At 39.4% G+C, this 23,556-nt stretch overlaps 2 protein-coding genes and 1 long non-coding RNA gene across 5 annotated transcripts; all 3 read right to left on the bottom strand.

Annotated features, from left to right (window-relative positions):
- Positions 1–1,141: 1,141 nt before the first annotated feature.
- On the bottom strand, positions 1,142–2,985 carry LOC146478123 (52 kDa repressor of the inhibitor of the protein kinase-like). The gene is made up of 2 exons (XM_085112512.1): positions 2,886–2,985; positions 1,142–2,204 (listed from the first exon to the last, which is right to left on the bottom strand). Exons 1-2 carry the CDS (start codon positions 2,983–2,985, stop codon positions 1,642–1,644), a joined length of 663 nt encoding a protein of 220 aa, XP_084968638.1. The 3' UTR covers positions 1,142–1,641.
- Positions 2,986–5,249: 2,264 nt separating this feature from the next.
- LOC146478121 (uncharacterized) lies at positions 5,250–23,220 on the bottom strand. Of its 3 annotated transcripts, none has more exons than XR_014865254.1 (3): positions 22,741–23,220; positions 7,449–7,518; positions 5,250–5,666 (listed from the first exon to the last, which is right to left on the bottom strand). It is a non-coding gene; the product is annotated as an uncharacterized LOC146478121 (long non-coding RNA). The 3 variants fall into 3 exon arrangements; XR_014865253.1 differs by lacking the exon at positions 22,741–23,220 and adding an exon at positions 7,613–7,858; XR_014865252.1 differs by lacking the exons at positions 5,250–5,666; positions 7,449–7,518 and adding exons at positions 17,140–17,460; positions 22,574–22,643 and having other exon boundaries at positions 22,741–23,161.
- On the bottom strand, positions 13,137–14,297 carry LOC146478122 (uncharacterized). Its single transcript, XM_085112564.1, has one exon. It carries the CDS (start codon positions 14,295–14,297, stop codon positions 13,149–13,151), a length of 1,149 nt encoding a protein of 382 aa, XP_084968690.1. The 3' UTR covers positions 13,137–13,148.
- Positions 23,221–23,556: the final 336 nt, after the last annotated feature.

Here is a 23,556-nt window from a genome sequence, read left to right as displayed (position 1 = left end):
GTTTGAAAGTCGAATATTAGTTTAAAGATGACCGTAAATTGGAAAGCTGTAACAGGTGATTAGGCCTCCCTCTTTAAATAAAGCGATTGTATTGCATTTTATTGTAGGCCAGAATGTTCGAAATTCGAACTAATTCGAGAGTGAAACGATTATGGAAGTTCCCAAGAGAGAAGTTCCTAATTAAAATTGTATGTTAGTTGCATGATCTAATGTTGTGATGTTTGTCATATCATTGAGGTCTTAAAAGAGTATCTTTATTACTTTAACTTTGTAGGCCAATTAGTACATTATAGTTATTCACTTATTGTATTACTGAAGTCCTGAAGAAATTACGAAAAGTTTGAATGCAGAGAACTCCACGCAACGCACAAATAAATTGATCTCGTGCTTGTTGGAGAGATGCACTTGCGGTCTGCACGTGTCAGACTTCACTATACTTTACGTCCTTGAACCGGGTAAAGCACTGATTTTAATCGGGCCAATATTTGAACCAGTCTTCTGGAGGGCCCGGGGTGCTAGTTGCGCTAGTTGAATGTTTGTCCTTTGCCGTAGTGGCGTAGTGTCAGCCTTGTAATCAGTTTGGTTCAAGTCCGGCTGAAGGATATATGTACTTTTTAGCTGCGAATATTTTAAAGTTAGGGGTATAGGCCTTATTACGGTTTTCGACGCCACTGATTTTGACGAGTAGGCAAACAGGCTTGAAATAACAGTGTTTGTATGGAAATCCGATGTCAAATAATTTTCATAAAACATCGCTTCTGAAAAATTAATGAATTGGAAACTTTTGGCACTAGGAAAAGGAGTTTAAGAAAAAAAATTGGTGGGATGTAGCTGTGCCAGAAAGCATCCAGTCGTGTTTTGAACTTTCCATGTATTTCCCTGTAATTTTTACCCGCGAACTATTTTTAGAAGCAGTCACGGCTGTTTACTAGAACGGAAACCTCTTATACTCTCTTGTTTATCTTAAATCACGTATAGTTAGCTACCATCATGTATATAAGCACTTCGATTTAGCAATAAAGTAGAAGGTAACTCAGGACTTGAGTGTGTGCAAGTCGAGTCTCCTGACTCTGTGTTCCGTAGTTAATACAAACACCGACCAAGTCTAACTCGCTTAACTGTTGGCCACGATACCCTCCCGTTTATAACACGACTGTTGAATGAAGATTTGTACTTACAAGTCGCATATGAACGCTATATAAATTTTGGCGTCGTTACAGATTTTGACTTAGCTTATATTGTATGTAAGCTTAAGCTTAATAAACAGCTGTACTTTCAGGGTCAGCTACATAATCATGACAAGTTGTTTAACCAGCTGTTGTCAAACTAAGTTCGGTTGGTAACAAAGACTTCTTTATTCTTTTCTTCTTTCCACGTAAGCTTAAATTTTCAGGCGCGTAGCTAAGGTTTCGATAGGGGTGTTCGTTGAGCCCCAAATCTTGCTGAGCGCCGGAGGCGCTCTTACTAGGGGGGTCCGGGGGCATGCTCCCCCGGAAATTTTTGAAAATCTAGCTTCCCAGAAACCTCATTTCCTGCATTTTGAGGCCCATTTTAGGCAAATCACCACTTTGTTTTACAACAGCTTTTTAAGCTATAAACATCATTTCGACGGCATAATTGTTTCAACTTAAACAAGAACGTTCAATGTACATTCCGTGCCCTTTCAAGTTCTGATAGCTCTTCGATCTGCTGATAGTCATTCACCAAGCTGGTAAACTGCATCATTCTCGGGTGTAGGTCTTCGAACAAATTGACTATCTCGTCAAGATTGACAGGCATATCATATTTAATATACATTAAAGCTAGGGCGGACAGCCTACTTTCTCCCATGGTACACCTCATGTAGTTGTTCAACCTCCTCATTGTGCTTATGGAACGTTCACATTCACAAGTGGTGACTGGAAAGGTGGCAGCAATTTTCAGGAGCATATACAGGTTGGGAAAGTCGTCGGGGTCACATGCTTTTAGTGACGAAGTACACGAATCAGCAACAATTCGTCCGTCCTGAAATATAATTTTCCACCTCTGGAATTCGGAGGAAAAGAGTTGTGGAGAGGGTAGGTCATCGTGATAGAGATCCAACAAATCAGTGAACTGCTGAACATTGACCTGGCTTTCTCTCATTACAGAGGGAGCTAGCCCAAGCAGCTTAGAGACCCTAAAAATTTTGAATCTCCAAGGATTCTTGACAATTTTTGTTTTTACTGAGGAAAGGCCATTAAAGAAAGAGTTCATATATTTTTTTGGTTGATGTATTTCGACGACAGGAACTTTATTTAAAAGTTTTTCTTCCGCCATTATTGATCTTCAAAGGGGGTTCGTTCGAACCCCTCGAACCCCCCCTCCTACGCGCCTGATTTTAATTCTTTGTTGCTTCGCTGTACAGATTTTATGCATGGAGAAAGTATGGAAATAATTCCATCAGTTCAATTCTATAATTTATTGTACTTTCTATACTACTTATAAGTTTTAATTTTTGTACTCTAGATTTAACTGATCGAGACAGTCGGACAGTACCTAAGCAAGTGTCTTTCAGTCTATCGCACACTACCTTAAGTTTACCACATAAAACTTGTGCTTTAAAGGCTTAGAAAATTAAAACTATTATTGTTGCCTAAAGTTGCATAGGGTTTGGCAAATCCATAATATTGTTATTATTAGCTCAAGTTGAGTTCAAGCTGATCATGAGTTTGAAAGTGATGACTATTTCCTTTCATTTCTTGATAATTGTTGTTTATAAGTTTCATATTGATGCAATGTTGTTGTTGTAACCTCCTTGAAAACCAGTTTGTGAAGGAGCAGTAGATCCTGTTACCAATATTTCATTTTTATTGCAAACTTTTAGAAAAAAACATATAGGCTGCTCAGGTCCAAGTGAATCAAACCATCTGCATCAAGACCACCTGTTTCAGGTGTGGTTGACCTTCCTCTCGCCAACTTGTCTCCGCTTTTGTAGAGCCATTGTGCACAACCTTCAGCTTCCATCACCCATTTCTCTCAGAAAGTTTAAATACTGATAGGTAAATTGTTTGTGCTGAATGAAGGGACAACAGTCGTGAAAAAGAGAGCCTGTTCCATCCCCACAATCCTATAATTCATGCCTGATGGTGCATACCTACTGTTCGGCCAGTTACTCAGGCCTAACACAGCTGTATAGTGGAATTCTCAAATCATGTTTTTGTGAAATTTTGCTTGTCGAAGCCAAGTAAGTGTTACTCAACATCATAGTGATAAGGAATCAAAAACCTCATAATTTGCATTTACTTTCAACACACTTTTACATTCGCGACTACAAAACTAGTTTCGTCGATAGACCGCGTCAGTTGGTAGCCACAGTTTGTTTTTGAAATACAGACGACTTCATATAATATAGCACATGGAATAACCCTAGTATCTAAGTAACTAAGTAACAATAATGCTACATGGATGGGGAGTGGGGATAAAAATATAACATGCAAAATACAAAAACAATAAATAACAAAATATATATACAACAAAATAAAACAAAATGAAATAAAATAAAATAAATATAGTTCAGTTCCTATTGTGCAATAGTCATATAAAGTAATGTTTGTAACTTCTTTTCATGTTTGCGTGACAACAGCCCTTGGGATCTGGAAATAGCTCCACTGGCCTTTCGTGTTGATCAATTGACCTTCGTTAACTTGATTAATCCTGATCGATTCAGTGATCTGTCTTAACATCGCATCATTTTGAAACATTCCTGTGACTTTCATGGTGAAGCCTGGGACGTCCCCCCCATGTTTGTCACAGGAATGTCTCCACATCACTGAGCCTTCTTCCCGCTGCTCCAGAGCACGTAAATGTTCCTTACCGCGAGCGTAAGCACTTCTAGATATTTCCCCAATGTACTTATGGTGGCAAACCTGACATACCAGCTCATAAGTAACACCGGTACTGCGGCAAGATCCTTTTCCTCCAGCGCGCCCTAGGGTTGTGGTCTGCAAATATGGCGGTCGATAAAGTGATCCCTCAATTTCGCATGAAATGGATAACAAAGTTAAGTTTTGATCCTAAATAACTAAGTTTCTCATTTCTGGACTCTTTTTCGTTTCTTTCCGAGCAAAAAAGTCATTCACCAAGACCTTTTGCATTCTTTCATCTTTGCCATGAAACCCAATTAAAGCCACGCATGCGCATTTGACCAAAAGATTGTGACTGGTTGTTTTCGTGGAAATGAACTGTTTTCTAAGGAACTGCTCATTAGAATTTCGTTACATTTGACATGAAAATAGTTCAGTAAAAGCGTAACTCGCCTACAAAGAGAAACCTAATCTCGTACCCTGATCTCAGTCGGTTCGGGAATGTCGAAATGACGTGGGAGATCTGGGTAGGAGATTAAAAGAAACCTAAATCTCACAGAGGGTATCTTCACAAAACATTAAATTGCAAAATAAATATTTACAGAAGATCTCTTGCTAAAATTACATGAAAGTAGTGCAACTGTGTCAGTGTTTTGTGAGTTTTTCTGGATACAAAAAATGGAAAAAATCTAATGAGTGCATTTTCTAAAAATAAAGGAAACTTACTACTTATGGACGTTTACTAGTTCGCTGCGTTGCCATGGAAACAGTACTTAGCTCAACAAGACGTACGAAAATTCATTTCTTCTTAGTTAGTCTTACTCCATAGCAATTTTGAGCGTCCAGAAATACATAGTTTCTAAATAACGTCTTCTAGCACCTGTACACTAAAAAACTGTATTCGGCCACCTTAAATTACTTGTGTAAAAAAAAGGAGAGCGATGTTGTCCTTAATAGGATCTTAAAATAGAGGGCGTTGTCCTACACAGGGTCGGTGCTTGTAGTGAATGGCTGCCGCTGCCGGAATCCCGCTGATTCCGCTAAAGTTCTTACGCAAACCATTACTTAAGAATGTTTACGTCCTAAACAGGGCCAGGCCTTCAAACCCCCCTAGCCTGTGAACAGCAGACGTATTTCCGATCGTCGCTTCTTTACCTCAGATAAGCGACGACCGGAAATACGTCTGCTGTTCGCAGGCTATCAAACCTCCATCGGCACCCCTATACTATCTTAATATTTTTAATATTTTGTCATTTAAAAATTTTTTTTTAAATTTTTTTAAGCAGTGCCCTATTGAAAACCACATTATGTGACATAGGCCATCTGTAAAAAAGAACTTTTCTTATTATACTTAAACACGGGTCAAGTACCCCCGGGCTTGGATGCAAATGCACAGGATACAAAACAACAGCAAACGAAAACGTAACTTGAATATTTTAATTTCATTCATTCTTTCTTTTACAAGCTTCAATGATTAAACACGCTAACGTGCTTTAAGACTGTTCAACTAAAACTACGGCGGGAATTTCCATGAAAATTTGTGAAGAAATTATCAATTCTTTTAAGGTAACGATAATGTTATGCCATTGAAACTACTAATCCCAACGATTGCCGGATGCTTTCTATGTTCTGCATGTATGATTTAATTTATTGTGCGTCCGCTGGCCGCTCCATTGCCGGATTAGCTTTGCTAATGGGAATTATGCTAATTTTAATTGTTATAATCTTCGTTAAACGTGGAGCTGGATAGACACCCTAGGGTGTTTGGCATTTTTACTTTCTCCAGCATCAAAAACGCTGCAGGCAAATCTCCGGAGACTTTGGATTCCCTTGATAACGGACCTAAGAAAACGAAAAGAATGAAATAAGACAATGAGTGTGCTAATTTTTGGTTCGACTTTAACGCGTCATTTTTGTTTTACAGGCAATGAAGAAACTCAAATGTTATTCACCTTTAATGGTGAGACTCTTGACACTTTTATTTCTGTTACAAAAAGTTGCGTATGTTGGGACAAGTTCTACGACGATTGAGAGCTTAGGACAACTCAAGTTAAAGCTAATAAGAATGATATTACCATGTATACGTAAATTGTGATCATACGGGTGAGTGAAGTCCTGAGCAGGACTGTTTAAGATGACATTGACTGACATTTCGACAACTCGAGCGGAAGTCATCTTTAGAGTGTGGAACGTCAGTAGATGGTATAAATTTCTCTGGTTGTTGACCTGATTGGTCAGCGAAGCCGAGATGTTATTGGTCGTTTGTCAGTAAACCGTGATGTTATTGGCTGTGGAGACTGTAAAAAAGTGATTAGTGCGTTTCGACCCGTCTTTCAAAAGTCCGTTGGTCTATTGTTAGTAAATTTGTCTATCAGGTGTTGATGTTGTCAATAAGGACGAGTCAAGCTCGAGCCCGAGTCAAGTTCGAGTCACGAGCAAAGTTCGAATCAAGGCCCAACCTTTATTTCTCGCTCTCTCTCTCGCTTTTTTTCTCTTTTTCTTCTTCTTATGTTCTCTTTTTTATACAATGATGTACTAGTGGGAAACGGACAAAATTAACTTTCAGGTTAACAGCATTTTTCGATCGCTAGAACTATTTAACCGCTGTAATTCGCTGCTACTTAACTGTGGAAAGATATACGACACTCGTTAGTGTTCATAAATTTCCAAGGAAGATTAGGGGTATCGAATGGTCCCATTTAATTTGACCTTTGCTCGAATTGCTCGCAAAAATGACACGGGTGCTCGCTTGCTCGTGCTTGCAAAATGTTTGCAATTGCTCGCATTCTCGTTAACATGTGCTCGATTGCTCGAAATTTCGTTAATCCTCCTTTGTAGTTATTTTTTTATACATGTAAGTCATCTATAAACGATAAATCAGGTATAGATAGGGTTAAAACAAAAAGGTTTAAACATCGTTACCTGACTGGCTTCAGTCTTTCTTCAACAGTGCAGCGTGTAAATATTGTTCTAGTTGTTCAAAGGCCGGATAGCTTTATCCAGTGGATAAGTCACTATCCGACAGTTTCAATCTGTGCAAAGATTTCAGTATTTTCTCTTGTAAGAGCGAATATGCACACTCTAACCACAGTTAAGTTTGGGAGTGTGCGAAAACCTTGGACAACGTTTAACGTGAAGTATATTTTAGACCCTGAATAGTGCCTTCTCCAGCGGATAAACTTATCCGGCCTTTGAACAACTGTTTTGGAGGTGTCAGCCAGATTATTAGCAATTACTTGGCGCAAAACATTTATCCTATTAATAAAAGAGAGATTCTAAAGTGCTCGCTGCTCGCCATCTGCATTATTCTAAAGTGCTCGCTGCTCGTAACAAAAAATTGACAACTGCTCGTGCTCGAAAAAATAAACACACTGCTCGCATGCTCGCAAATGCTCGCAAAGACCATTCGATATCCCTAAGATTAATAATTGAATAAACCCGAAGTAGAAATCCCATTTGATAAATGAGGACTGGGGTTAATTTTCTACCAACAATGAATTCTCGCGATCGCGTTGACGATAATAACATCTCGTTCATGTTTAATGCTTCGAACATCAGTTGGCACATCATTATGAAAGCAAGAATCACAATCGCAGAGAATTTAAAAAACTATTTACAGTTTACCTTTGGACTTAGTTGTTGTTTTCGATTCCTCTTTCACCGTTTCGGGTGGGATTTCGTCTTGGTTCACAATCTGCGCAAACAACAACAAAGAGGGACAAGTTATCAAAAAACCAACTAAAATAAAAAGAAAGTCGCCTAAGTAGTATTTGAAATACAGCCTGTACCTCGCTTTTTGCAGTAGACATTCTTGCACAACGATATGGTGTGAACTTCTTGCCTGATTGCTTGAAAACTGGATACTGAGAAAAGTATCGATGCACGTTTTCAAGGTTAAAACGCTTGTGGCACACATTAATCCTGTGTTCAAGTTTTATGTTGTTTGTCTTGTGATTTGTGACAATATAGGACTTTTTTATCGTACTTTGTGATAACTGAAAGGTAAAGTTTTTAGTGTCATATTACAAAGGTTGCCCGCCTAGACCGGTTTGTGAGTGATGCTACGGTTTGAAAGGTGATTACCCGTAACGTTAAAAGCAGGCCACAAAATTCGAAACTCGGATGAAGTAAAGTTATTTTCAAGTGACGTTTTCTTTGGTGTTATTGTCGTCGCTGCTTAAAGGGGCACTGTCACGGCGATATTGTTGTATTTTGGTCAAACCCGCTCAAATGTTTGACAAAGAACCTTTCTGTAACGTGAAATTGTTGTTAGAGCACCGAAAGAAAATATTAAGCAATTTCTCCGAGAAAGAACAAACTATAATCAGGTTTTTATCGTTTTCTCTACGATACTCAGGAAGAACTTGAAATAATTGGCCAATTTTTTCAAGTTGCAATCCATTCCCAACCAAGCCATCCGCGGCCAAACATAATTAATCCAGTTTCTAATAGCTAGTAGAGTTATTGTTAACAAAACTGAACCATTATGTTGACGATTTCATCGATTCAAATATGTTCTTGGCTATTCAAAGTGACTCAAAAGGTAGGTGACACTTCCGCCTTTAAGCTTTTCTTATAATAAGGCGGGGAGTCTCTCAGTCTCGTTTTTTACGCACACACAGTGCTGCTAAACGTCTTGGGACAGGCCGAAAGCACCCTAAACCGGCGAGTCGACAAGTCGACTTCTAACTGGACTCCAAGAATAAGGACTTCGAGAAATCTTGTATCAAATCAACAGTACTGATTCGATGTATTTACCTTTATTTATATTAAGCAGGATTTTTAAGGGTTTCACCCGTCACCGCAATCCTGACAAAGTGGCAACATTAATCCCGTGTTCGAGTCGTGTGTTGTTTGTCTTGTGATCTGTGACAATATGGGACTTTTTTTTTATATATATATATATCTTACCTTGTGAAAACTGAAGGGTCCCGTTTTTAGTGTTATGCTACAAGGGTTTCCCCCCTAGACCGGTTTGTGAGTGATGCAACGGTTTGAAAGCTGAATGTCCGTTTAAAGCAGGCCAGAAAATTCGAAACTCGAACTTTCGAGGGTTAAACGATTATGGAAGTCCCTAAAATTGCATGTTCAGCAATGATTTCAACTCGTTCAACTGTTACAGAAACGGTGAAGTACCCAGGATTCGCCAGGAATCAAACTGGTGGGAGTGCCGTTCAAGTAAAAATTAAATTTGGTCATCTCAAGTTGTTGTTTTGCAGAGGATGGCAAAGAAATTTACTAAAATTTAAAACGCACGTGCAGAGCGATTGTTTTTGTTCATGAAGCGGTTTGTTTTGTGGCGTTGTCGTGGCCGTCACCGTTGCGTAATAAATTAGTTCATTCAGTTAACACACTGATAAATCTCAGTACTACAGTACAAGTTCTGTAGCCTGTGAACAGGCTCCCAAGATAAGCGGTGGCGATAGGGCGAAGACAAAAATCAAGCTCAGAGAGGAGCGGGTCGGGGGGGGAGTTTTGTGAGGTGATGTAACGGTTTGCAAGGTAAACACTCGTTTAAAGAAGGCCAAAAATTCGAAACTCGAACATTCGAGGGTAAAACGATTATGGAAGTTTCTAAAATTGCATGTTAGTTGCATGATCGAATTTTGTGTTGTCTATCATATAATGGTATTATAATACTAGCGTTGCTCTATCTAGACCGGTTTTCCGTGAGTGATGCAACGGTTTGAAAGTCGAATATTAGTTTAAAGATGACCGTCAATTGGAAAGCTGTAACAGGTGATTAGGCCTCCCTCTTTAAACAAGAAGCTGTTTCCAGCTTATACTCGGGCCGTATTTGACTGTGTGGTGCGTAAAGCCTACAATCTTTTAACAGTGATAACCTCCAGCATCGCCAATTCCCCCAAATAGATAGCCTGCAAGCAAGCTCTCTTGGGGGTGGATCCTCTTTCCCTCTCCCGCCCCCCACCTCCACGAGAGCTTGCTCGCAGGCTACCAAATAGATAGATACAGATATATAGTGAGGCAATAAGTAACCACCAGAAAGAATTGCATTTCTTGCAGTCAGAATGAAATACAGGGGAAAACGACATTTGTCATACGAATTCTTTATATAATTCCCGGGCTTTAATCCTTACGTTTTCACCTTTCGTTTAGAGACAGAAACCATTTGTACCGTCCTAATATGTATGTGACGCCGGGTCAATGTCGGATCGTAATGTTCGGTATGATCTAGACCCGGGGGGGGGGGGGTACTCCCTAATGTGACCTTAACGGGGACGTGCGGCCCGATAGGGTATGGTTTTCAGGGTGTTTTGTCTTGAACGGGGCATCTATTTCATCACTTTCTGTCTTAATACAGGGTATCCCTACATGACCTAATGGCTTAAACAGATTGTGATTGCAAATGCATTAAAATACAGTAAGAAACTAGTGTATTCTTATTTCATTCTAGTCTTTAACAGGGTGTGATTTTGGGTTGAATGTCTTAGAAAGGGCCTGAAATTTTGAATAGTGTCTTAAACGGGTTAGGGAAATCGGAGAATTGTGTCTTAAACAGGGTCAGGGTTTGAACGCCCGGGCCGCACCTCCCTACCCAAGCATCTGTTGAGTACCACCTCCGGAATCTAGAGTAACGTTACGCATCACGCGTACGTTTATATCCTTGTACGTTTTTCAATGTTTCGCTGTTTATATTTTTAAATGAAATTCAGGGAAAAAGCATTTGTTATTCACCTTTCATTTGATGACTGACACCGTTTCTACATTGATTGTTTTTCTATAGTAAACGTGAGACATATTTATCTATCGTGGCCCGCGAGGTCATAGCCTGATTTAGTTGCCAAATTTTCGGTTAAACAAACCTAACCTTGAGGCACTCAGGTTAGCCTAAAAAACACTCCGGTTAGCCTAAAGAGCACTCCAGTTAGCCTAAATAGCTCTCAGGTTAGCTTAAATAGCTCCCCGGTCAGCTTAACGGTTAGCAGTTTATGTTGGGGTTGTTCATGCCTCGCATGCCTCGCATGTTTTGTTCATTTCTCGCACGTCTGGCTCGCATGTTGTAAACACTCCTCACGGCCCAAAACAAAGAACGCGACCGAAAATTTTAAAGAATTTGATAACACGACAGAAAACGTAACTCGTACCAGCCGAGTAAAAAAAAAGACACCGATTACAATAACTCGTGGCCAGAAGTCATATCTCTCGGCCCATCGCGACCCCAAAAAGAAAAAAAGCATTTGATAATGCTACCGAAACCTTAACTCGGTCCGCCTTACGGCCCGAGTAATAAACTCTCTCGAAATAACAATTCCTCGGTTTCTCTCCTGAAGGCTAATCCTTGCGAGCACTCGAAAAAACAGCACATGTATTTTTACTCTTGTTAGTTTCAGTTGTCACGTGGATTTCGTTGTCAATCAAATTTGCCGTTTTGCGCCGACAAAGAAACAGGAAATCCGGCGAAGCCTTACCGTGGCCTGCCACAGGCATCCCACGGAAAAAGTAAAGAAACGAGAACGGAGAAGTGGCAGCGAGACCATGTTATTCCTGTCCCAAAAAACGGAAAAAGACCAGGAACTTAGAGTTGAGGAACTCCAGCAGAAAAAAGAGCAACACGATTTGGATGCAAAACGTCTGCCAGTACAGGCGAGCATTGACCAGCAACGCCAATTTCGGCAACAACAAAGTGAAATGATGCGGCTGACGGAAGAACAACAACAGCAGCAGCAGCAGCAGCAGCAGCAACTCTTGGCATCGCAACAACTGATGTTGAGGCAGCAACAAGATCAAACTAAAGCACTGATGAGTCTGTTGGACAAATTTGTGAACAAATTGTCACCTAATTCACTTAAAGTTCACCAGTATTGCTGGTATAACTGTCGTTTGATTTTGAACTGTGCAATTACAAACCAGTTTGTATATTTTATTAACTTTTGTCCTTGTTTTGACAAGAGTCACGACCAACGTTTTCTGTCAGCGATCAAAGTTTGTATTTCAACAGTGGCACCGCATTTTTCTTGTGCCGAGGAGCCCGCCTTTCGTTACTTTGTTTAATTATTGTTGTCTCATTGGATGGCAGACTCGTTGCAGTAAAATTGTTCTTTACGTTTTTGACATATTAACAATTATATTAGAAATATTTTCTGGCTAGAACAGTTGAATAATTTGTTTGAAAATTTGTATTCTGTTGGGTAAACTGCACTAAAATTCACAATTTTCAGTCTGCTATGAAAGCAACTAGTGATACTTTATGTATTCGAAAACAGATTTTAAGCAACTCCCTAGGATAAAAAGGCTCGGGAATCTAGGAGAGGGAGTATGTTGAGGGGCTGATGAGGCAAACCTTATCCCAAGAATAACTGTAGCCCAAATATTAAGCTCATATTTTTTAACAGTACTCTTTACTAAAATCAATGGAATTTTTACGATCCAATCAAGTTGTATTTAAAAAATTGTGAGTCTTTTCAGTCCCAATGCTCTGGTCATTAATAACTAAAAACCAGGAAAAGGGGTGGGGGTGGGTGATCAGTAGGTTGGCGTAACGATTTTATGTTATTGCATTAGACTCGATATATTTTTCTCTGACTTGGAAACTGATAAAACTACTTGTTCATTATTTTCTTCTTCCCTGTTGTGTTAAAATGACCACATTACAAATCTATGGCTGTATAACCTTTTGAAAATGAGTAATAATTGCAGAATGAGTAATAATTGCAGAATGCCCCCATTAAGGATCTTGAGTCTTGTGCACATACCCTTTGGTAGTTTGGAAATGGGAACGCACTGTAACAATGAAATTATCTGAAATTGGGGCGATTACATTCTGAAATCTGGTCAAAAGAGAATTACGAATAAGTTACTGAGTAGCTGAACACTGTTATATCCAAAGATCATGAATTTGGTTCTCTCTCTCTTGTCTTCAGAAACCTAATATAGGCCTTATGATGGTTTTCGACGCCATTTTGACGAGTAGGCAAACAGGCTCGAAATAACAGTGTTTGTATGGAAATCCGATGTCAAATAATTTTCATAAAACATCGCTTCTGAAAAATTCATGAATTGGAAACTTGGACTGGCACTGGGAAAAGGATTTTAAGAAAAAACTTGGAAGGATGTAGCTGTTCCAGAAAGCGTACAGTCGTGTTTTGAACTTTCCATACATTTCCCTGTATTATTTTTCTTGCGAGCTATTTTTAGAGCAGTTCACGGCTGGTTCGCTATACAGACAAATGTATGGAAAGTTAAAAACACGACTGGACGCTTTCTGGCACAGCTACATCCCTCCAATTTTTTTTATTAAAATCCTTCACCTAATGCCAAAAGTTTCCAATTCATGAATTTTTCAGAAGCGATGTCTTTTCAAAATTATTTGACATCGGATTTCCATACAAACACTGTTACTTCACGCCTGTTTGCCTGCTCGTCAAAATGGCGTCGAAAACCGTGATAAGGCCTGTAATAGTCATTTATTTGGGGTGGATCTATTCCAAAAAACTTCGAAATACTTGATTGATAAAGACAACTGTAAGCGTTTCTCAAGAGTGCACACACAATGTACATTTTACCAACAGGACTTAAGCCGATTTTTACGTTTTTCTTGAAGTCTAGGAATGCAACGTAGTTCACAATGTCCCCAAATAGCCATTCTACCGAATCTCTGACTTGGCTCATGGCCTTGTTGAACTGTTGCTCTGCTTGTGTCAAATTAGCGCCTTTGAAGGGTCCTTGCAAAGGGTGTGCAGGGTCGCCATAAACGCATAAGGGTGTCCCATCCGGTGCAAACGAGTACTGCGATAATTCTTGCAGAAGTCCTGAGTCGACTAGCATACCACTATCGTGTCTCCTGCCCTCGACTGGACCAAACAGACTTGCGATAAGCCCATTAGGCGCAACTACGGACTGATATTTTATCCCATGCACCCTTTTGTGTCCGTTATAGAGAATTCTCTGGTTTTGATCTAGCTTACATAAAGGTCTCACTGTTCCATCTATGAGACCCCAAAAGTTTTCGAGTGGAGCTCCTTTATCATGTATAGTGGCAGCAACATGACGGAGACGGTCCCTGGAAAGCCATGGTTGATTTAAATCTGCGAGTAGGTGGCTATATTCATCGAAAATATAGTCCATCATTCGGTTTGTAATCATGCAAAGTTGTGGTACTGGTCTCCCGAATCGAGCTATCATATCTGCAAATCGACACGGATATGCAAAACGCTTCAACAACACACTTAAAGCCTCCATTCCGTCCACAAGAACGCCATTGGGGCATTTCATTATGTCTGGAATACCAAAAACGTCTCCGAGTAAATAAATATCGTTCTTAAAAAAGCGAAACTCAACCTTACACTCATCATCTGTCATAAAATCAAGATCGAAGCGACCATACTTCCAATAAGGAAATTCGAGATTTTCAGAGGAATTGAAATCGTACAACAGGGCAAGCTCTGTATCATCAATGCTTCCATCTTGATAGGCAAACAATAAAGCTTCCCAGGCCTCTCTGAATGTCGCCATTTTATAAGGTTCATGCCAGCTATAAAAGGAAAATTTGTTTGTCAACTGATTTTGAAGGATTTGCACCGCTCTACCTCTGGGCTGTCGTCGCGTTCGCATCCATAACTTTGTTTTCCCGCGCTCGTGACGGCGTTCTCTCCCCGGGCCCTTCTCGGTTTAGGTGTTTCCAAACTGCGTTGCGTTCTGGTTCGTAAAGTCCCCAGTGATGCTATTAAGCGCGCTAGGGTTGTGGTCCGCAAATATGGCGGTCGATTGATCCCTCATTTTCGCATGAAATGGATAATAAAGTTAAGTTTTGATCCTAAATATCTAAGTTTCTCGTTTCTGGACTCTTTTTCGTTTCTTTCCGAACAAAAAAGTCATTCACCAAGACCTTTTGTATTCTTTCATCTCTGCCATAAAACCCAATTAAAGCCACGCATGCGCATTTGACCAAAAAATTGTGACTGGTTGTTTTCATGGAAGTGAACTGTTTTCTAAGGAACCGCTCATTAGAATTTCGTGACATTTGACATGAAAATAGTTCCCTAAAAGCGTAACTCGCCTACGAAGATAAACCTAAATCTCACAGAGGGTATCTTCACAAAACATTAAAATGAAGATCTCTCTGTTAAAATTACATGAAAGTAGTGCAACTGTGTCAGTGTTTTGTGAGTTTTTCTGGATACAATAAATGGAAAAATCTAATTAGTACATTTTCTAAAAATAAAGGAAACCTACTACTTATGGACGTTTACTAGTTCGCTACGTTGCCATGGAAACGGTACTAAGCTCAACAAGACGTACGAAGATACATTTCTTCTTAGTTAGTCTTACTCCATACCAATTTTGGGCGTCCAGAAGTACATAGTTTCCAAATAACGTCTTCTAACACCTGTACACTAAAAAACTGTATTCGGCCACCTTAAATTACTTGTGTAAAAAAAGGAGAGCGATGTTGTCCTTAATTGCCAACGAGTCACCCTCGCGAGGACGCGAGGGTGACGAGGCGGCAGCATTATAAAGCCGACGCGCGAGTTAGTTTTGGTACAGGCAGAAAATATCTCGAATGAAAATGTAAGCGTAAGGTAAGGATAAGGTAATGTAAGAGTGACATCATCGGTGATTGTTTTCGAGCTAGCCAATGGCATCGCGGTATTTTTTATCTAAACCAATCACATCAGGAGTATCACGATCGGTGAGCGCTAGTACCCAGATTTTTCTTACACACGCGCGAACTTAAATTTTGTAAACAATATGGCGGCCGAAGTGGCGAATGTAGTTGGCTTCGAGAATAGCAGTGTTTATACGTCTTATTGTATAGGGATGGTGTATAAAAATAGCAAAGATCTTTTTAAGCGCTAGGAAACTTTGCAGAAGTTTTCACGTTTAGGAGCAATCGAATTTTTCCTTCGCACCATCTTATTTTTCGATCCTGCGCGACAGTGTGGAAATGTTAAGCTCTAATAGCAGCCGATGATTTGTTGCTCCGTTGGTGGACAGCGAAAGTTCCGACGGCTCTGTCAATTGAGGAGGTAAGAGAATTCAAATCTTAACTGTTTGTAGTGTGTTTTGTTTTCTGAAGAGGGAGCAATTTCCTTAACGTAACCTTTCGGTCTTTAATCATGATAATATTCAAATTGCAAGCTAAAACGGACAATAGTAGGTCAGGCGGTGTCGTTATGTGAATTCATGTGGTCGGTAACATAATATGCACAACAAAGATATCATTCCAAACTGATACAGTGCGGACCAAAACGAATCCCTAATTATAGGGATCAACAAAATATTTTAGATTTCATTGTTTTCTAGTCAAATTGAGTGGGTTTTTTGTTGATTTTTAGGTTCTGTTTGAGGGAGATGCACATTGGAGCTGTTTGAATGCAGGAGAAATATTTCAAGTCAATTGCAACTTAGCTTTGTGCCATTCTTCTATTTTCTTTTAAATACCATACTTGCGGCTCATTAATTCAATAAATTGGATTTGAAAAGCTCATATTTATTGTAAAATTCTGTTATTCCCAGGTTGATAGCTAATCTTGTACACATTAAAGTTGTTTATTTTGGTTTTTGTATAAACTCAAACAGGTAATGCAAGGGCCGCAGATCGATGTTTCACCTCTAATCTACCTCACAAGTTTAGATCTTATAGACATTCTAAACAACAAAGAATAGCATGAGAGTTTTGCAATGCTTTAGTAAACAATGATTCAGTTTGAAAAATGTTTTGTAGTCTGGTTACTTCTTAATTTTCATTCGCAAAGCAACTGTGACAATTTTTACTCGTTGGCACTCTACCGGCAGGTATTACTAGTACGATCTTAAAATAGAGGGCGTTGTCATACACAGGCTCGGTATTTTTAAGGAAAGAGTTTTTGAATTTGGCGCTTATTGGTTAAAAATCAATCAGAGCTGCTCTTTGGTAATTATTTCGTGCTTGTAGTGAACGGCTGCCGCTGCCGGAATCCCGCTGATTCTGCTATAGTTCTTACGCGAACCTTTACTTAAGAATATTTACGTCCTAAACAGGGTCAGGCCTTCAAACCCCCTAGCCTGCGAACAGCAGACGTATTTCCGGTCGTCGCTTCTCTCCCTCAGATGACTGACGACCGGAAATACGTCTGCTGTTCGCAGGCTATCAAACCCCCAGCGGCACCCCTAAACTATCTTAATATTTTTAATATTTTGTCATTTTTTCAATTTTTATTTTTTATTTTTTTATGCAATGCCCTGTTGAAAACCACATTATGTGACATAAGCCATCTGTAAAAAGAACTTTTCTTATTATACTTAAACACGGGTCAAGTACCCCCCGGGCTTGGATGCAAATGCACAGGATACAAAACAACAGCAAACGAAAACGTAACTTGAATAATTTAATTTCATTCATTCTTTCTTTTACAAGCTCCTGTGATTGAACACGCTAACGAGCTTTAAGACTGTTTAATTAAAACTGCGGCGGGAATTTCCATGAAAATTTGTGAAGAAATTATCAATTCTTTAAGGTAACGATAATGCATGTTATGGCATTCAAACTACTAATCATAATGAACGGTATACGGGCTATCGTCGTTAATCGTGTAGCTGGATAGACACCCTGGGTTGTCCGGTATTTTTATCTTGTCCAGCATCAAAAATGCTGCAGGCAAATCTCCGGAGACTTTGAATTCCCTTGCTAACGGACCTAAGAAAACGAAAAGAATGAAATAAGACAATGAGTGTGCTAATTTTTGGTTCGATTTTAACGCGTCATTTTTGTTTTACATGCAATGAAGAAACTCAAATGTTATTCACCTTTAATGGTGAGACTCTTGACACTTTTATTTCTGTTACAAAAAGTTGCGTATGTAAGGACAAGTTCTTCGACGATTGAGAGCTTAGGACAACTCAAATTAAGGCTAATAAGAATGATATTACCATGTATACGTAAATTATGATCATACGGGTGAGTGAAGTCCTGAGCAGGACTGTTTGAGGTGACATTGACTGACATTTGAACAACACGAGCGGAAGTCATCTTCAGAGTGTGGAACGTCAGTAGATGGTATAAATTTCTCTGGTTGTTGACCTGATTGGTCAGCCAAGCCGAGATGTTGTTGGTCGTTTGTCAGTAAACCGTGATGTTATTGGCTGTGGAGACTGTAAAAAGTGATTAGTGCGTTTCTACTCGTCTTTTGTTTGTTAAAAGTCCGTTGGTCTATTGTTAGTAAATTTGTCTATCAGTTTGTCTGTTTAGTTGATGTTGTCAATAAGTCGTTTCTAAGTGCAGGTAGTTGTAGGCAACGGTTGGAGTTTACTCGTAGCACGAGTCAAGCTCGAGCCCAAGTCAAGTTCAAGTCACGAACCATGTTCGAGTCAAGGCCATCTTTTATTTCTCTCTCTCTCTTTTCTTTCTCTTTTTCTTCTTCTTATGTTCTCTTTTTTATACAACGATGTAATTGTGGGAAACGGAAAAAATTAACTTTCAGGTTAACAATAGTTTTCGTTTTGTAAATATCGATCGCTAGAACTGTTTTACCGCAGTAATTCGCTGCTACTTAACTGTGGAAAGATATACGACAACCGTTAGTGTTCATAAATTTCCAAGGAAGATTAATAATTGAATAATAGTCCAGTCATTTTATGAAGAAAATTCGGTCAATCTGCCACTAATTGCAACAGAAGGTATTCCAACGGTTTTAGACTCAGAAATGTATCCTTAATAACATAACAAAAGTCCCAAAAACTCCCATTTGGGGAAGTTACCAAAAAACGGGATTAATTACGAAGCTCTGAGAACCGTTTTACGACGGCATGGGAACGAGGCTGACTTATGCATTTTTTATATCGCGCGTGTAAAGATCTTAAACTTAATAAAATGCAATGAAATTTCGTGTTTAAATGTTCAGTTTAATGTGTTCCTAATACTTTAAGTAACAGAAGATATTGTTTTGGTGAAGAAAAGAAAAGCTTTATTAGCGAAACGCTAAAAATATTGGTGAAACTTTTAATTTTGCTTTTTTGGGTAGAGTGTTGTTTTGTTTTGTTTTTGTTTTCAAGTTTACACTTGCCGAATTGATTTCGTTTATGTTAAAAAAATTAATTTAATTTAAATATTTTGAATATTATTGTGGGAAAATAAAACGTTGCGGGTTCACTAGAAGTCGGTCTTCAGGTCTTGCAGGAGCTGGCGCCTTCGCGGTTACACATGTACATTTGTGAGTGTTTGTGCTTGCCTTGCACGTTTGTAATATTTCCGTCGAGAAAAATGGCTAGAAGACGTGATTCTGCAATATTCAGTTCTGGTAAGACACACTCAAGAGTACCTACAATATTCTTTAGTTCTTATGACAGTAAATTGAATTAAGTGCACTTTTCGATCAATCCTTCTTCACACTAAACATGTGTCTTCGGAAAGAGTCGACCTGTATTAATAAATAAAACATGCACAAACACCGAGATCATTACAAAGGATACAGACGCGTAAAGCCGATTAATTGCGATTCTTTAGAAAAAGACATTGTACACTTGCGGAATATTTTCAATCAGATTTCTGGTGTTTATGCGGCGGAAAAACATGCAAGAACACATCACGTGTCCAGTGTACGAGATTCTGATGTCAAATATTCTTACAAAGCATTTTCGTAAAAACAAAGTAATTTGATAAACATTTCTCAATTAAAAACTTTAGATATCAAAGCCATTAGTTAACTACAACAAGTTAGGGGTTGCAGCTGTGCTGAAAAGCGCCCAGCCACCACGTTTTATTTTCCCGTACAATTTGTGGTCAGTAATTATTTTTCCCGCGAAACTCCCAACCGGATTGAATTCCGCGGGAAATTGCATACAGACAAATATAAATAGAAAAATAAGAAAGAAGCAGTACGACTTCTTGCATAATCATGTCGTTAAACCTGTGCTAGCTAAATTGTCTGCCCCAAAAAATAAATTTCTGATTGTTTTTTTTTTTTTTTGGTTTGTTTTTTGTTTTTTTTTACACAAAATTTTTTCGAAAAACATAATATTTTCTAGCATATTTCATTGAACAAAAATTGCATCGAAAACCGCGACAAGGTCTATTAAGTATGCTTGGTACATTCCAAGTTGCATCCTAATTATTTTTTAGACCATCAAGAATCCTAAAATGGATGACGAAATCACTTGCGCAATTTGCCAAAAATCACTTGATAACGTAAAAGACGTCGTAACTCTTCGTGAGAAGGGAAGGGAGGGTATTAACCGGGCAAGCACAGAGCGCTATGACATCATTCAACCTGCTACGGTCGAAAGGTACACCAAACATACCGCCGCACATACTGCCAACCAACTTACATCACCAGAGCTAAGAAACAGGAGAGTACCATTTCACAATTATCAAGTAGCCGCCGCTCTTTTGATCGCAAGACTGAAAAGTCCTTCAGCTTTAAAACTGACTGTTTATTCTGTGAAACGAAAGTTGATTTCGAGGAACCTGAAAAGAGAAGACAAGGGGGTGTGTTCAGGGTGACAACCCTCGAAACTAAAGATACTGTGTAACAATCCTGTTCCGAAAGGAAAAATGAGTGGGCGGAAGTAGTACATGTTCATGATTTGCCAGCGGCCGATGCCATTTATCATCAGGCGTGCAGCGTGAACTTCAGGACCAAAAAGCAAATCCCAATGCTATTTGAATCAGAACATCCTGGTCTTAAGAAAAGAAAAATTGGACGAATTTTACGAAAACCCGTCAAATCAGGTGCGTACCCATGGGAGGGTTCCAGGGGTTCCGGAACCCCCCTAAACGAAACCAGCTTTTGCACGCAGTTATAGAAAAGGAGGCTGCCTATAGAAAGAAAACAACGCTTTTGAGTCTACACGATGGGTCGAAAGGCATGAGGCATACGAGGTATTTTTTGACACGTTACCTTCTATCGTCAACATCTCCCATGGACGACTGTTCCAAAACCAGTACAGCAACACTCCATGGAACTGGAATGGTGAGAGTCGAAATAAAGCGAGTTCGCTTTTAAATGCCGTATTGAGGTTTTCCTTTCTCATCACTCAAGTTACTGCTATGAAGTACTTATTGTTCGTAAAGCCCCTGAGCATTAGGCTACAGAAACACGACATTGATGTGTACGAGGCATACCGCAAAGTTGATGACCTCAAAGGCGACCTCAAGCTATCCTGAGAGCAGATTGGCACCCAGTTTTAACAATGGCTTGAGACAGCTGCTACTCTTGCAAGAAAAGTCGGCATCGAACCCTCTATTCCAAGGCTGACAGGAGCATCGCAGTAACGTGCGTGGGACGTGGAGGCAACGACGCCCGAAGAGTATTTCAAGAGGGCCCTTGCAATTCCCTTGCTAGATCACTAAGCTACCCAGAAGGACTACTGTCTCGATCAGCTCAAAGATGCACTTCAGTTTTATCGCCTCAGGTCACCGACTTTCAACTCCTCCGTTGCGCCGAAAATAGCTGCAATCTTCACTACACAACGCGGTTAAAGCTCTGGCTAAATGCGAACATGATTTCTATCCCAACACTCACAAGTTGTTACGAATCCTCTGCACGCTAGTAACCTCTTCAGAATGCCAATCTTTTAGTACTCTACGCCGATTGTAGGCTTACTTACGGGCAACTATGTATAGTGAACGAGAGTTTTTCCTTGCTCTCATAAACATCCAGTATGACCAGGATGTTGACGTTGATGTTGTCATTGAAATTTTGCTCAAAAACACCCGCGACGCGTGTTTCTCGCTGACCTTCTGTCTACTGATTGAGAAATAATAACAGAATCCTAAAAAAAAAACTGTAAAAGAGCAGAACGTACTAGTTGACATGTCAAGAAATGCTTCTTCTAGTGACACGCGTATGCCTTATGAACGGCTGAATAATTGAACTTCCTTGAGTGACAGATAGAAATTGAAACGTGCGTACGTACGTGTGAAATTTTCCTAGATAGTATTGCGAAAGCCTATTTTATTTTTGTCACACATATCTTGTTTATCAGTATCATTGAAAACGAGTTGTACCTAGTAGCTGGGTACTGTTGGACGATAATGAAATGTTATAGGATTTCTTTAGTACAGACCTTTCTGAGTGAAAATTTGAAATACTGTATGGCTTTGAGCTTAATTGAGCTTACACACGTATTAAGTAAAGTTATTTACAAGGTGAAAGTTCACAGAAGTATCTGAAGTAAAATTGATGAAATTTGGATGAATTGAGTGCATTTCTGGAGATAAATAAGCAGAATAAAACCAACTTTTTTTTTTAGCCTCGTTTCCATGTTGCACCAAATCGGGAGTTATTAGTCATTAAAATTTTGACATGTTCCCGTGCTTGGATCCTTTGGGACTTTTAGTATGTTTATCTAGATACCATTCCTTAATGATTGGCGAAGAGAAACCTTCTGTTGCAATTAGTGGCAGGTCCAGCCACAAAATGACTGGACTATAAACCCGAAGCAGAGATCTCATTTGATAAATGAGGACTGGGGTTAATTTTCTAAAAACAATGAATTCTCGCGATCGCGTTGACCGATAATAATATCTCGTTCGTGTTTAATGCTTCGAACATCAGTTGGCACATCATTATGAAAGCAAGAATCACAATTGCAGCCTTTGATCAAGACGAAAACGAAGCAAAAGGAAAAACAAAACAACGGACACTGAGTGACTGACTCGAACTTGCGAACAACTAACAACTAACGGTTGAGTGACGTTTGTTCTACGTTAGTAAAGCAGCCTTCCAGAACGAGTCGTTGATAATAATTTCTACTGTAGGTAACGCACTTGGCAGAGCCCCAGAGGATTTAAAAAACGATTTACAGTTTACCTTTGGACTTAGTTGTTGTTTTCGATTTCTCTTCCACCGTTTCGGGTGGGATTTCGTCTTGGGGCACAATCTGCGCAAACAACAGCAAAGAGGAACAAGTTATGAAAAAAAAAACAACTAAAATAAAAAGAAAGTCGCCTAAGTAGTATTCGATTTACAGCCTGTACCTCGCCTTTTGCAGCACTCATTCTTGCACAACGATCTGGTACGAACTTCTTGCCTGATTGTTTGAAAACTGGATACTGAGAAAAGTATCGATGCACGCAGTTTCAAGGTTAAAACGCTTGTGGCAACATTGATCCCGTGTTCGAGTTTTGTGTTGTTTGTCTTGTGATTTGTGATAATATGGGACTTTTTTGATCATACCTTGTGATAACTGAAAGGTAAAGTTTTTAGTGTTTTATTACAAGGGTTGCCCGCCTAGACCGGTTTGTGAGTGATGCAACGGTTTAAAAGGTGAATACCCGTAACGTTTAAAGCAGGCCAGAAAATTCGAAACTCGAATGAAGTAAAGTTATTTTCAAGTGACGTTTTCTTTGGTGTTATTGTCGTCGCTGCTTAAGCTTTTCTTATTATAAGGCGGGAAGTCTCTTCTCGTTTTTCAGGTGCCCACAACATAGCGTTTTATCGAAAACAACATTCTTTTTTGCGAATGAAGATTCCTAAACCTAGGGTTAACGTTCCATTGCGCGAATAAAATCTCAACTACAAAAGATTTTTAGTTACGTGGTTTCTGACTATTATATGGATGCTTAAGTTTAAAAACGATGCTGTACATGTGCACACTGTTTTCGCAGTAATGGAGCACAGGAGTTCGTCGAAACAGTAGCCCAAATGAGCATCGTGAAAGGATAGTTAGGGCGTTTGAAGATCCCCGCAAGATTAGGAGAAACGTGAACACGATAATTGCCAGAAAATGTGCAGCGTGGTTTAGGTTTATGCAGACTTACATATACCACGATGTTTGAATGGGGTGAGTTGAT

Source organism: Pavona decussata, unplaced genomic scaffold (assembly GCF_977016875.1).
Source record: "Pavona decussata unplaced genomic scaffold, jaPavDecu1.1 SCAFFOLD_67, whole genome shotgun sequence".
Lineage (NCBI taxonomy): Eukaryota > Metazoa > Cnidaria > Anthozoa > Scleractinia > Agariciidae > Pavona > Pavona decussata.
Note: the sequence above shows the minus strand (reverse complement) of the source record. Positions and strands in the feature narration are given on the sequence as shown.